The 14,260-nt window shown below is 34.3% G+C and overlaps 1 protein-coding gene across 3 annotated transcripts; it reads right to left on the bottom strand.

Annotated features, from left to right (window-relative positions):
- Positions 1-1,337: 1,337 nt before the first annotated feature.
- On the bottom strand, positions 1,338-8,900 carry NUCB1 (Nucleobindin 1). Of its 3 annotated transcripts, XM_018444648.1 has the most exons (12): positions 8,746-8,900; positions 8,624-8,684; positions 6,494-6,629; positions 6,302-6,418; positions 5,652-5,873; positions 5,437-5,542; positions 4,774-4,850; positions 4,066-4,168; positions 3,065-3,245; positions 2,788-2,944; positions 2,273-2,320; positions 1,338-2,151 (listed from the first exon to the last, which is right to left on the bottom strand). In XM_018444648.1, exons 3-12 carry the CDS (start codon positions 6,617-6,619, stop codon positions 1,552-1,554), a joined length of 1,737 nt encoding a protein of 578 aa, XP_018300150.1. In that variant the 5' UTR covers positions 6,620-6,629; positions 8,624-8,684; positions 8,746-8,900; the 3' UTR covers positions 1,338-1,551. The 3 variants fall into 3 exon arrangements, with proteins under 3 accessions (XP_018300150.1, XP_018300149.1, XP_018300151.1); XM_018444647.1 differs by lacking the exon at positions 8,624-8,684; XM_018444649.1 differs by lacking the exon at positions 8,624-8,684 and having other exon boundaries at positions 5,446-5,542.
- Between the last annotated feature and the right edge of the window lie 5,360 nt (positions 8,901-14,260).

Here is a 14,260-nt window from a genome sequence, read left to right as displayed (position 1 = left end):
CATTCATTTCCAACATAAATTAATAAAACAAAACAAAGAGCATGTTTATGTCGACAAAGTAGCTAGTCTGCTCACAAAGCAAATGTATTGAATGGTAAAACTGTTTAAATGATTTGTCACAGTGGTTAGCTTGACATTTTATTTTTAAATGCTGGCTAGCAATTTAATTTATTATAGATTATTTTATAAATGAGTGTTAATACACATATTAAAAAATTTGTTTAAAAAAAAATGCATTTTCTATTATTATCAATATCAAAACGGCAATTTCAAAACACTCATTTAAAACTGATAAATCTTTAAAAAATATGGAAAAATCGATATTTTCTACTGTAAATTTAAATAAATAGTTCAAATATCTCTTATAATGGTGTTTTAAAGATTTTTTGGATCACTGAATTCTAATTTTGAATTTCCAAAATGACGAAAATTGATATGATGGATAAAAAACGAAGAAATAAGGCAAGTTCTTTAATTTATCGATTGTTCAATCAAAATACTAAATATTTTACTAAAAATAATGAAATATTAACTATTTTACTAAGAATTATTTGAATTATTGATCCGTTATATTGGATCAACCATTTTGAATTTTAAAATTTTGATTTCTGATTCGTAATCAGCGACCCAAAAACCTTCGAGTATCAGTTTAAAAAAATCGATCTCTTTTTTAAGAGAGAGAGAGTACAAAAATTCATGACACAAAGGGTAGTATGCAACATTTGCTTGGTAAGCGTCTAGTTTTGTTTTGTTAGTTTGAATACGTTCTTTTTTTCAATTCATAGATTAAAAAAAGCTATAAATCTTGATTAACTGATTATTCAGTAAAATAAAAATTTATATATTGCGAAAAAAATTTACACAATTTTTTGCTTCCAATGTCATAATTGAATACGGCTGAATGTACAACAGAAGCTTTAAAATAATACAAAAGTAAAATTGTATTTTTTATGTAAACATATAGCCAAAGTTGGAAAGTAACACGTTACTTTTTTTTTAGTAACAGTAACGAATATAATTGTTATCTTTATCGTTATTTTGTATACGTACAATACGCGTGTATGGAGCATGCATAAGCGAGTTTCAAAAGAAGGAAGTGTTGTGTTTGACCATGTTGCAATTAACCACAACCATTATAACAACTATAGACCTCGTATTGAATTGATCAATTAGTGATCAAATCAATTGGATGCCACTTAAAAAAAAAGAGGTCATCAAAATTTGAAAAAGTAACAAAAATTCGAAAAAGTAACAACTTGTTACTTTTTGAATAACAGTAACGATAACGAGTTACTTTTCAGAAAAAAAAAACGATAACAATAATGAGTTACTTTTATAAAGTAAAGTAACTTTCCCAACCCTGCAAATGTCTATGTAATATATTGGTTGCACTTCTGTGGAACTAGAATTTTCCAGAGAGTCTCAGTTAATCTTTTTAAATCGAGAACTGTAGAACTGTCCGATATTTTTACCGGTCCACGATTTAGAAAGAAATAAGATTAAAACATTTTTATCAACTTATATCAATTTATATCGCGTTACCTACACTGTCTACATGTTCGGTATACTATTCTGGTTGATTTGTTGCTTAACGGATTTCGAATCTTGTTGCTGTGGAAGATTGTGGCTGGTTTGTGCAGCACCTCGACTACTCGGAACATTATTCTGAGTATTCTGTGGCACTTGATTCTGCGCTTGTTGCTGTTGAGCCTGCTGAGGCTGAATTTGTTGAGCCTGCTGAAGTTGATTCTGTTGAGGCTGACCCTGAGTCTGTTGAATCTGTTGAGGCTGGCCCTGGGATTGTTGTTGAACCTGCTGAGGCTGACTTTGGAATTGCTGCTGCGCTTGCTGAGGCTGTTGAGCCTGGAACTGCTGCTGTTGCGGAACTGGCATTTGATACTGTGGCTGTTGTCCCTGATACTGTTGCTGCTGCGGAATTTGGCCAGGATAATGTTGTTGAGGTGGTGGGACTTGAGGTTGATAGGGTTGCTGCGGCAATTGGCCCTGATATTGTGGCACATGGCCGACTATTGGTTGTTGCGGTGGTATCTGTCCTGAATACTGTTGTTGCGAAGGATGCGCTTGTTGCGAAGGATGCGCTTGTTGCGAATATTGTTGGTAATTGTACTGTTGCTGATATTGTGATGGGAACTGCAGAATAATAAAAAAACAACGCGTTAAAAGGAAATAATTGCAGGTTAGCTAAGAAAATAATTTAAAAGTAAAATAATTTAAAATTGCTAAAATGCTTCACAGTTTAGCAATTACTCACCTGTTCATGTTGGACGGGTAGATGTACAGTGTCAGGGGGTGGTGGTAACTAACAACAACAACAGAAAGTGCACAAGCTAAGTTAATTACTCTAATTACTACGGATAGCATGTCTATTAGTCAAAGCGATAGTGATAACGTCTGCAGATCCGTCGAACGGCGACTCATATAAAACACGCTTCGTGCTAGTAATTACAGTCACGCATATATATGTAATTACGCCTACAAAAATGGTTTTGGTTGAAGAAGCAATAAAGTGGAGCATTTTCTAATCTTATCTCGAACATGCTAATGAAAATGTGTATACGAAAGCGAGAAATAAAATCATTTATATAAATATATATATAACATTCAAAGTCTAATATAATATACAAAAATATAATATTAACTCGACATATGCGGGGATTTAATCCTATAGCAATCATTGAGATACACAACTGGATTTAAATAAATACGATTTTTCTATTCAAATTTTTAAGTGCATTCAAGATTAAATTTGATAAATTAATCGCTTACCATTCCTTTGGCAACCATTTTCTGAATTTCTTCCTGTCTGTGCTTTTGGAAAGCTTCATACTCTTGCTGAGAATAAATTTGTTGCTCATCTAATCCCTGCCATCCTTCATCCTGCTGGAAATCCGGTTTCATCGTTTGTACTAAAAATTCTTGGTAACTGTAATGAGAAAAAACACAAAATAGTACATTTCTTTGTTTCATGTAATTCTGATAATTAATTAACACTATTAACATAAACAATTTTGATTGTGAATTTTAATAATTTTAAAGTATATACCTTATGACACCATCGCGATCAAAATCGGCTTCATTAAACACGTGTTCTCTCATCCTTTCCATTTCTTCTCGCCTCTCGTAGATGTCATCTTCAGGTGCGCCTTCTGTATAAAGTTTATCCAATTCCTTCAAGAACAAAGCCTTCACCTCATCCTGATCCCAGTAACCATTTCCATCCAAATCTAAATCAATTTGTCATGTATGTGTATAGAATAACCATTTTAAGATAATAATTAATTATGTAGTAAAAATGCAAGGTTGGTAAGTAACGCGTTACTTGTAACGTCGTTATCGTTAAAATTTACTTTTTTGGGTTTTTGAGTTGAGTAACGACATTACATTTTCTTCTGAGTAACGTTCATGGTAACGCAGTTACATTTTTAGGATAATGGTAACGATATTTCACTAGTTACTTTATTTCTATTTACGTAAAAGTTTTAATCGTAACTAGAGCATATTTCGAGTTTTATTCTTCTACTAAAAAATAGAATTCTGACATCTTTTTTTTGTATTTACCGCAAAAATCTGCATATAATAGCGTTTTTCATTGGCAGAATTAGTGCGCATTCAGTGCACTGAAGCTTTAAAACCGCTGTATAATCGACGTAAAGACGTATGGTTAATAAAAATATAGAAACGAGTTAAAGCGCGAAATCCTCAATACATTTTATTATGCTATTTGATAAAATATATTTTAGGCGTTTTATCAATTGAGATATCTCATTTTTATATTTAGATTAGAGTTGTGTACAACGGCTTTAATGTGCATTGAATGCGCACAAGTTCTACCAATGAAAAACGCTATAACATTCTATTAGTGTTAAGAAAAAAAAGTAACGAAAAAGTAACGACTCGTTACATTTTAAGTGATGGTAACGGTAACGAGTTACTTTTGCAAATCAATAACGAGTAACGATAACGAGTTACTTTTTAAGAAAAAGAACAGTAACGAATTATTTTTATGAAGTAACGTTGCCAATCCTGTAAAAACATTTTTCTTACCATGAAGGTGAAAGAATGTCTTGGGATCAAATTCTTGATCTTCCATATGATCTTGCTTTTCCCATACTTCTTCCAGTTGTTGCTTACTACCGGGATGATGCAACTGCAAGTGTATATTACTCATTAAGCTTGCATCAAGTCATATGCAATTTGTTGTTGTGGTTCCACAATTGTGGCTCCACTATTTAAGATTCTTGGAAATTCATTGTTTACCAATAGTGGACTTCCTGCAATTCATAATTCATCATTCGCAATTTATGATTCGTTTATACTTCATGTGATAATTTGATAATTTATTATTATTGTGATATTCTATTATGGTGTGTATTCTATTATTGTGACTTTTATTCTTGAGACATTCCACAATAAGTTATATTCTTTTATAGCTTTCATAAAAACGCCGGAACGTGATTATTCTATTCATTAAAATTCTATTGAAAAATCGATGCGATTAATTACCGCAATAAAAAATCCATTAGTGTGTGCAAATAATTGATCTATTCGATTTTTTAGTTAAAGAATCACTTTGCTGATAAATTAATACAATTGATAAGTAACAAATAGCTAACTCGATTTATCCATTCACATTATTCACGAATCTCATACGAATAGCGAACTGCGAATCACAAATTATTAATTGCATATATAATCTTACACAAGTTTTAGAAAAAGAAAAAAGAGCTGTTTCAAATCCATTTCTTAACTTACAGGTTTGTGATCCTTGTGCTTCTTCTTCATCGCTTCTAATTCTTCCTCGTATTTCTTTCTCTCTTCTTCCTTCATACCTTCCAACAACGAAACACATTAATACATGACGTTTACGTACAAATTCCTAATGAACAAATTTAAGGGAATCTTAAAATGAAGTCTGAGTTGTTTTACCGATAAAACGCGATACATCGACACATCTTTACATATTATTACATCAATGTCACACACACACGCACGCACAAATTTTTGTAGAACAATACCATTTTAATTAGTTTAATTCTAAGAACTCTTGATGCCGTTTCTTCGTGTAATTTACTAGTCTGTAGCCTCCAATTTCATAAGTACAGATTGCAGAGCTTTTGTATCAAGCAAATGTTATCGCGACAGCTCAAAACGCTATATTAGACTAAGAAATGGTAAAGATGTCAATTTCAAAAATTTTTATCGTTTTCTTGGTATAACCATTGTATGAGTTTTGTATAATAATTCTTTTTCCTGTTTTACAGATTCAAAAATCCTTTTCTATGATTAAAGTATACGCATTAATACGTGTTTGCGAGGTGAACTTTATACCGAGAACGAAAAAAATTGTTTAAATTGTTATCTTCACCATATTTGTTTGATATAAAAGCTCTCTTAAAAAACATCATGTACTGTTACCGGTATTACCCTTCATCTTTTGTTCTTCCTCGAATTTCTTCTGCATCTCGTATTCTTTAAATTGCTGTCGTCTTCGTTTATCGGCTTCAGCCAAGTCTTTCGTGGTCTGCAATATTTTAAAACAATAATATATACGTTATTAAACAAGGCAGTTCATATAAGAGCCTTTCATATCAGATATTTTCGACAAATCCAGATATCAAGAGACATTGTACCTTGGCGATCAATTTCTTCAGATCATCTATTTCGAACGTATGCGCGTTAGAGTGATCTAAATGTTCCGCTATCTTTAAATGATCTATATCCAAATCATTTCTATGATTATACTCTTTGGTGGCGAGATGTCGCAGCCTCTCCAATTCTTGTCGTTTTAGTTCGTCCAGCTTCGTTCTGACCTTATGGTCTACGAACTGCAGCTCATGTGCAATCTTGCCCGTCTACGTACAAAAACATTTAATTAAAATTACAAATTGCATTTAAGCGCGTCTATGTAAACAAAAAATATTTAATATTCGATACTCATAGATTTTGATCTAAGATCTATACTCGGATTGGCGTATCACAGATATAATAATCGTGAAATTTTTTGTTGAAAAAAAAATTACTATTGGACACGACGAGAAATAACTCACGGCATAATTATATTCTTTAACAATAAACACAGATAAAAATCGGCAAAATACCACAGAACTATTTTGATTCCTCTCAACAAGATCTACGAGAAAGATCGAGTTGAAGCCGCATTATCGAAAAACAATTCCAATATTAGTAATTTTTTGTCAAAGAGTGTATATAATGTAAATAAATTAGATAGAATTATAAGTATAAATTAATTAATCTCAATTATTCTTAATATGAGATGTACACGTATATCTTCTTCCTTAGCGTTTTCTAATTTCGCGCGGAATTCCGGGTCCCTTTCCAAAGCCTGGATCACTTCCTTCAGGTACCGGTGATATTCCATTTGATATTCCGGATTTTCCTATAAAGATGAATGTTTTAGGACATTATTTATACATAAACCAAATAAATAGAACTATCCCAAAAATATACCTACCGAATCGTCCGAGTCATCGACCTCATTCTCCTTGTCCTTGTGATCCTCGTTCTTCTTTTCAACAGGCGGCGCGACCGAAGTTTGTATTATCAAAACTACTAAAAATAGCAGTAGCAGGTACCGCATTTTTCTAGAACTAAAACCGAACAGAAAGGTACACCAACGATGAGGAATCACAAAAGAATGTCAGAGAATTTTTTTCTAACATGAAGTAAAAACAAAAAATGCATATTTATTCCCTTGAAACCGATTTTTTACACTTAACTCGAGTTTATTTAATTTGAGTCATAATTTATATTCCTGTCACTGAAAGTTCACGCATTATCTTTTATTTGTTGAAGGCTCTTGATTAACGATGATAATGACACGCATCAAGTGCATAGAAGACCTTCGATAAGAAAATTCGAAAGAACAGCTAGCTTTGGCGTTATTTTTACTTATGTCAAGGACTGATTTTAACCAACAGGATTCGAGTCTAAATACACACATACGAACAAATAGTGTCATGCAGTATCGCATACACTACTGCTGCTCCGAGAAATCCAGACCATGACTACGTTTGCACGGACACCCTTAATCAGATTCAAACTTGTTCTACAATAGAGTCGCAAGTCGTAAGTAAAAAATTGACCAATCACAGTTGAATATGAAATAAATAATCAACTATGATTGTGTGTGTGTGTGTGGTTAATTTCTTACGACTTACGACCCTATTGTAGAACAAAGTATTAGGGTATATCCACACAAATTTACATAGCCGCATAAACGTATGCATAAAGAAATTATCCAATCACATTTCTATCACAAGGATGTACGTAAAATATGATTTGATAATTTTCTTTATGCATACGTTTATGCTGTACAAGTTTGTGTGGACATACCCTAATTCGGAATGCACTCACAATATAACATCCGTAGTTACTGAAACTGGACAATCATAGTTATTCCTTGAAGAATGGAATGTTTGTGATTGGCCAGTTTCTTACTACGGATGTTATTAAAGTCCGTATAAATGTAATCCATGATCCACAAAGCCATTGAAGAACGAACGTCACTAAAACGCAACATCACGCAAAACGCGACCACAGATTTCAAAAGTGTGCATGCGGATGGCCGATCGCGTCAGCTGAGATTCGTAAACCAATTTCCAAGATGGAGTAACTTTCGACATGGTCCTCGGAACTCTCGGAATCGGTCGTCATCGATTATAAAATAACGTAAATGCAGATGTGCGGCGTGTGACGCGGTGATCATATACACATACATAGTCAAAGTACACAAATAACAGATAGAACAATAAGATAAGAGCAAAGATAAAAGAGCGCTTGCTGTGAGAATATATATCTGCTTGAGAAAAACTATCGATGGATCGTTTGTTTATTTCCAATTTCCGCAAACATATGTTTTCGGGTACGTTTCATGCGACATATCCTTGATGAAAAAAAATTCTCACATGATATTTTTAAAAACTTTTCGTATTTTAAATTTGATTTCTGAAAAATAGGTACCTTAAATATTCTTCAGATTTTACAAGATTTTTCCTCGAAAATTGTAAAATGAGAAATCTTAGAATATTTCACGTATATAAACGATTCTAGAAAAAAATCTGAGAAATTTTCTAAAAATTATAAAATTATGCAGAAATTTCTATAGTTACATAAAAAATTCTAAGATAGTCAAGGATACAAATAAACATTTCTTGCAATGGCAAACGATATCATAAATAGAACAGATGTGTCAATCCACATACGTAATTACCAAGTACACACACGTCATCTTAAATGTGTGTCATGACATACCCTATATATTACAATATATTCTATTTATATCGCTGCATTTTTATGCCATCTTTTATTTCAATTTCGGATTATTTCGCATATAAACGTGCGAGGAGTTAAAATATTTTTGTTCCGCGTACTTGCCTCACCTATTCGAGGTTCGATTGCGACACATGTCATGTTATTTCGCGCATTCTTCTTGAAACATGTGTGTGCATGTGAAAAGAGAACAGCGGCTCGCACACACGCATGCGGTGGATGTTAAAAAAATGTATGCAAAAAAGAATATATGTATGAAACAAATAAACGCAATCAAGGTCGCGAGCGAAGGATCGTGCAGAAATTCGCTTACGAGATCCGCGGTGAAAGTTCAGCGAGAGTACGGCGATCAATTCGGAGCAGTGGGGCTTTCCCTGCGAGAACACGGCGTTGTGTAGGTTATACAGGAAATCAAAAGAGATAGATTTAGCTTACGTTAAAGGGCGATGTGACACCGAATATTCAGACAGCCGTGACAGATCGTAGCCACCAAATCGCCGAATATCCACAATCGAAACTAACTGAAGACAGTGAAGACTGACCGACTGAGATAAAGCACGTCTAAACGCGTCGAACCAGCCCGACCAGCCAACTCTACCAACACTTGAAAAAATTCTGGACAGTTTCAGCGCCACTTGTCAGAGAACTCGGATCTGAATGAACTAAATGAGTCACGTGATAAGTAGTGGGAATTTCAAATCTATATATGCCATGCATACGCTCACGAATACGTTACCCAGACAACACACATAAGCCTAAAAAAACATCCTAAAAACGCTATAAGAGCTTTCCAAGAGATGTTTTTTTAGACGTCTTTAAAGTTTTATTCAAATGACGTCTGTTTCGAAGACTTTTTTGGAGCTTGTAGTTATTTGCATTATCGATTTCAATCAAGATCGGTAATGCAAATAAATAACTGTACAAGCTTAAAAAAATGTATAAATAAAAATAAAAATTTATAGCTCCCATGAGACATGTCAATTTGTAATGGCTCGAGGTTTGATTAAAAATTGGAAGCATCCTGTATATTATAATTTTGATGTAGCAATGTCCCGCGATATTTTATTAAGTATCATCAGAAACAAACCTGAGAGGACGTGAGGGCCTTCTTCCTGTAACCGCAAAATGTCGCCGCGCACTACTGTCCTCTGAAGAAATGGATGTAAACTACACAACAATATCCATTTTTTTGCGGTGATCGAAATAAATTGCTGAAATAACTAAAATCTATCAAATTAATAGAGATTTCAACGATTTCAGCGATTTATTTCCATCAGGAGCATCGCAAAAAAAAATGGATATTGTGGTCAGAGTTTGATTTTAGATTTGGTGTTGAGTGTACGGAAATTCAATATCGAAGCATCTCATATCGATACTGTTAAATATCGGTAGCAAAAATATCGATACAAAATATCGATATATTGGATAAAATATCGCTACTCGAAATATAGATACTGTATCGCCATCCCTAGTACAGACTTATGCACATGCGCAGACCAACGCTTTCCTCTCTTTTTCTTCTCTTTCGCATTCTCCGCTTTCACAATAATATGACAGAATCAGATTAGCGTTATTATGATCTCTTGAGAATCTCTACTCCAGCATCCTTTTAAAGGGATCCTATTTAATTGTCTGTTTTATCGACCCAATAGGACTTAGGCTTAGGGGGCTCGTACAAACTTCCCATAACTATAAGTCCAGATCTACAATAGGTGTTTTAAAACTTAAGCCGTAAGAAACTGACCAATTACAGGCGAATCTGAGGGGAATAATCGATTGTGATTCGCCCTTTTCTTATGGCTTAAGACTTAAAAACTATTGTATATTGTATTAAAAGCTATTGTAGATTCGGACTAAGTTCAGTACCGTAAATCCGGATCTACAATAGGTGTTTTTATTATTAATATAAGCTTAAATAAAGGCGCACGAGGTCTTCCAAGCGCTAACGGCACACTTCAGAACTATCATCACGATCCACCTCTGACTTCTGACATTCAATTGTCATTTATAAAATTTATAAAGATTTGTCAGATAATAATTTGTTAACGCGATGTCTTGGGGGACATATACAAAATAATAACGAAAGTTTCAACAGAGTTCTCTGGCACTTTGCATGTACCTTCTGATGTAAAAATTATATCTATCGCAGTATTTTTGGCAACCTGAACATTTAATGATGATTTTACAAGTCTATTAAAAATAATAAAATCTTGAAAATCCGTATTGGACTAATATAATAGCGAAGAAATGTGCTGATGAAAATGATAGACAGCGCATGAGGAAAGTAAATCGTTGCACGACAAAGAAGACAGAATAGTTCGGCGAGTGGAGAAGTGGAAAATGATTTTTATGAAAAAGTGGAAGGTTTATTATATGGCCTTGATATTACAAAATAAATAAGTGTACTGAAACTTTTGATATATATGAAAAAAAATCAAACAAACTTTAAACGCGTTTTTCTCAAAACCATATTTTAATTCGACCCTGATAGAAATGATAACAAAAAAATTAATTAATATGATTTTTTGGTTTTGTTTTGTTTTGATCCTAACACTTTTACATATCTGATATTAAAATTAAGTTTTTACAACAAAAATTTAATTTTTTTATGAACAAAAGTAACAGATTTTTTTTTACAAAAAATCAAATTTTTTTTAATGTCATACTTTTTATGTTATGCAATTGCCTTCTAGTACCAGCCACAGCAACATTCATATTATTAATAAAAATCAAAGAAATTTTGATTTCAGATAAATTAGAGAGGCTGAATCACTTCTATCGTGGAGGTGTGTTTTTCCGATGATCCCTAATTCGATCTAATTTGAAGGCATTAAAATGCATCTTTTCATAAAAGAAATTTGTTTACTATTTAAATGTTAAATAATTTCATGCAAAAACTCGCGTCTTTCGATCTATACGTGTATAACAGATTTCATTTTAAAAATTCATAAAAATAAATTTATATGAAAACCGGTCAATAATCGAGTCAGATAAAGGATATAAAAATAAAAATTAATACATTTATTGTTTTAATTGGGAAGATACTGCGTAATTGAAACTAATTACAATAAACAGATGATATCAGAAATGTTGCATATTAAAGAGTAAACAAAAAGTATTAATTCCCAAAAAGACACGGAGCATCTTGATGAGTCTTATTGTTATTTATTAAATTCTGTCTCTAATAACAATAAATAAATAGTATCAACCTTGATATCTGTTCTCTTTAGTACGTCCTCTTATCGATTATCTCATTTAAATCTATGCTCTAATTGTGTTAATAAGATGTGCTGTATTGAAATCCCTGTTTTAATGTAAATTTTAACTTAATTTATAAATTTTTGTGATCAATTTCAATTTATATTTCTATCTCTTTAATCAGTTAGATAACTAAAGTTATATCATGTTAGATAAATTTGCGACTTTTTTATATTATTAATTTATATTAAATTGCTGAAGAAAGATCTGTGGTCGCAAACGTTCTTTTTTGTTTATATGTTCTATTTATATATCCTTTATCTCAATTATTGACCGGTTTTCATATAAATTTGCGTTGCATAACATGAGCGAATATATACTTTCATAAAAATAAGCTAATTTTACAGTCGGTAAAGGGATGAAGTCCCCCTTAATAAAACGTGAATTAATCTAATATCTATTAATAAGAGTAACTCTGTGATTTTATCTCGCGTAACGATAGATACTCGGATTAATATGAGAATTGAAAAATAAAATAAGGTTGAATGTCGTTTAATCTGCTGAAAAAGTTGTGCGTCGCGTAAGCATATTGTGCGCCACGTAACACAGATAATTGCGACTGTTTCAATTCACAGCTTGATAGTTACGCTGGCCGAGTGCCAGACGTAGTCGCGAACGTGCAGCTCATACAAACAAACCTACTGACAGTCGCTGATGACTATCTTCCGACCGCACTGAGAAGTAATTTGTGAGGTGCAAAGAATCGTTGCGCGAGCCAAACTTCATACACAATTGCAAAAGAGAATTAAAAAGAAAAATGAATATCTTCTACATAGCATTAATTTTCTGCGAAACAATCAGGAAACCTATTATGGAACATGTCGGAATGAATTCCGATCGGAATTATTCCGTTTTCCCTTGAAAACTCAATAGAAATTTAGAGAATAATCGAATAATTGAATTCCGATCGGTATCTGTTCCGAATAATTCCATAATACGTACCCAGAAAGATGTCGATATCGTGTAATCAATTACGCCGCGGGAAGTATTCCCCTCGTCGCGGTTGGGCAGAGAGACGTCAAGATAATTAATGCTGCGTATAAAGCCGACCATAAAATTTGCTATAAAAAAAAATTAAAGCTCGCGGGGACGGCGTGCTAAAACGCGGTGCTGTGCCGATGTGAAAATCTATTATCGGTTTTAAAGACTCAGGCCAATAACCCCATTTACATTTTATGGCCGACTGCTCTATCTTGATTTGGGCGGCAAGTAGGTCCGGTATGTTTCTCGCCCTGGAAACCGGAAAAGGAACACCAAGAGCGCTAAAAAAGGAGAGAGAGAGAGCGAATCAGAGTGAATGAATAATTGAGAGAGAAAGGGAGTGAGAAAGGAGAGAGAGAGAGAGAAAGAGGAGAGGAAAAAGGAAAGAGCTATGTATCGATGGCGAACGAACGAACGAACCGACAGGTCGAGGTGGTCTTCGGAACATATACACTAAAGTTTACGACCACGCCCCTGAATGATCGGAACTTGTGCCGGACACGATTCTCCACTTGGGTCTAGTCCGAGTGTCGTCACTTTGGAAACCCTTCTCCCCCATCCATATGTCGTTTCAACAATGCCTAAAACTAATCTACCGCAAAAATCGCGCCGATATTCTTAAACTTTAGACAGGGATTTAAATATCTTTTTTAAATCTCCCCCCTCCCTCTTTCTCTCTCTTCTTTCTTTTTCTTATCGGGATTTAAATTTTTGTTCTTCGCACACAAGTATCTCGCAATTAAAAAAATTTGTTTGTGCGGTTTTTCATCAAGCGTAACTCATCAGTTTTTATCATAAACATTCCGTTGCGATCGAACAGTCCAGAACAGAAATTTCCAAGATTCTGAGACTCCCTAATTTTATTTTTCTAGGTATATTCAATGATTTTCAAGTAATAGGATTCGAATTCTATTATGAAATATCGTATCAGTCAATAGTGTTCCATCATGTATGCCACATCATATTGAACATCCGTATAGTACGGTCATATTTCTATTGTTGCACAAGCAACAATTATTTCTCAATCATATGTTTGATACAAGAATAAGGAATGCGATATGGTATAAAGTACTGTGATATGGAGATTGTGAAAGCCCTTATTAAATCGATCCTGCAGTATAAGTATCTCGACCTCCCACCGACACCCACGGGGCGAACGCCATGGATCACACGCGTTTTCCACGTTCCGAATACGAAATGACACTAGGAAGCCACTCTCTCCCTCCTCTCTCACCCCGGACCCCCTGGTGAAGGTTTGAATTCCTGAGTTGATCATTAGGACGGTATACCTGTGTCTACAATCTTTTGTAGTGGCCTGTTACCTCGCCGTCCACAATGCCCCGAGCCCCGACAAGTGTTTTCGTATCTGATTGACCCATCTCCGGGGCAGGGCCTCCGACAAACGGCTAATTTTTCTTCGAGCTAACGACCTTCGTATACCTGACGTCCTCCGACTACTCCCCCTCCCCCCCCCGCCCCATCTCTTACCAATTTCGCTTCTTTTGTCTTTTCCCGCTGTTGCTGCTGCTGCGTAGTTTTTTACATCCACTTATCGCAAAATTGCGAAGTCACCGGAAACGTTCGCGAGCCGACCATTCTCGTAGAATCCTAGAACCGTTCCCGTCCCCATCTTCCCGCACTCGCAGACCTTTTACGCCCCGCCCTTATCCTTACCTCTTTCAAAAACGCGCTCCTGAGAGAGGACTCGGGC

Source organism: Mycetomoellerius zeteki, unplaced genomic scaffold (assembly GCF_001594055.1).
Source record: "Mycetomoellerius zeteki isolate Tzet28-1 unplaced genomic scaffold, Tzet1.0 scaffold151, whole genome shotgun sequence".
Taxonomy (NCBI): Eukaryota; Metazoa; Arthropoda; class Insecta; order Hymenoptera; family Formicidae; genus Mycetomoellerius; species Mycetomoellerius zeteki.
The sequence above is the reverse complement of the archived record's forward strand: the minus strand, read 5'-3'. Positions and strand labels throughout refer to the sequence as shown.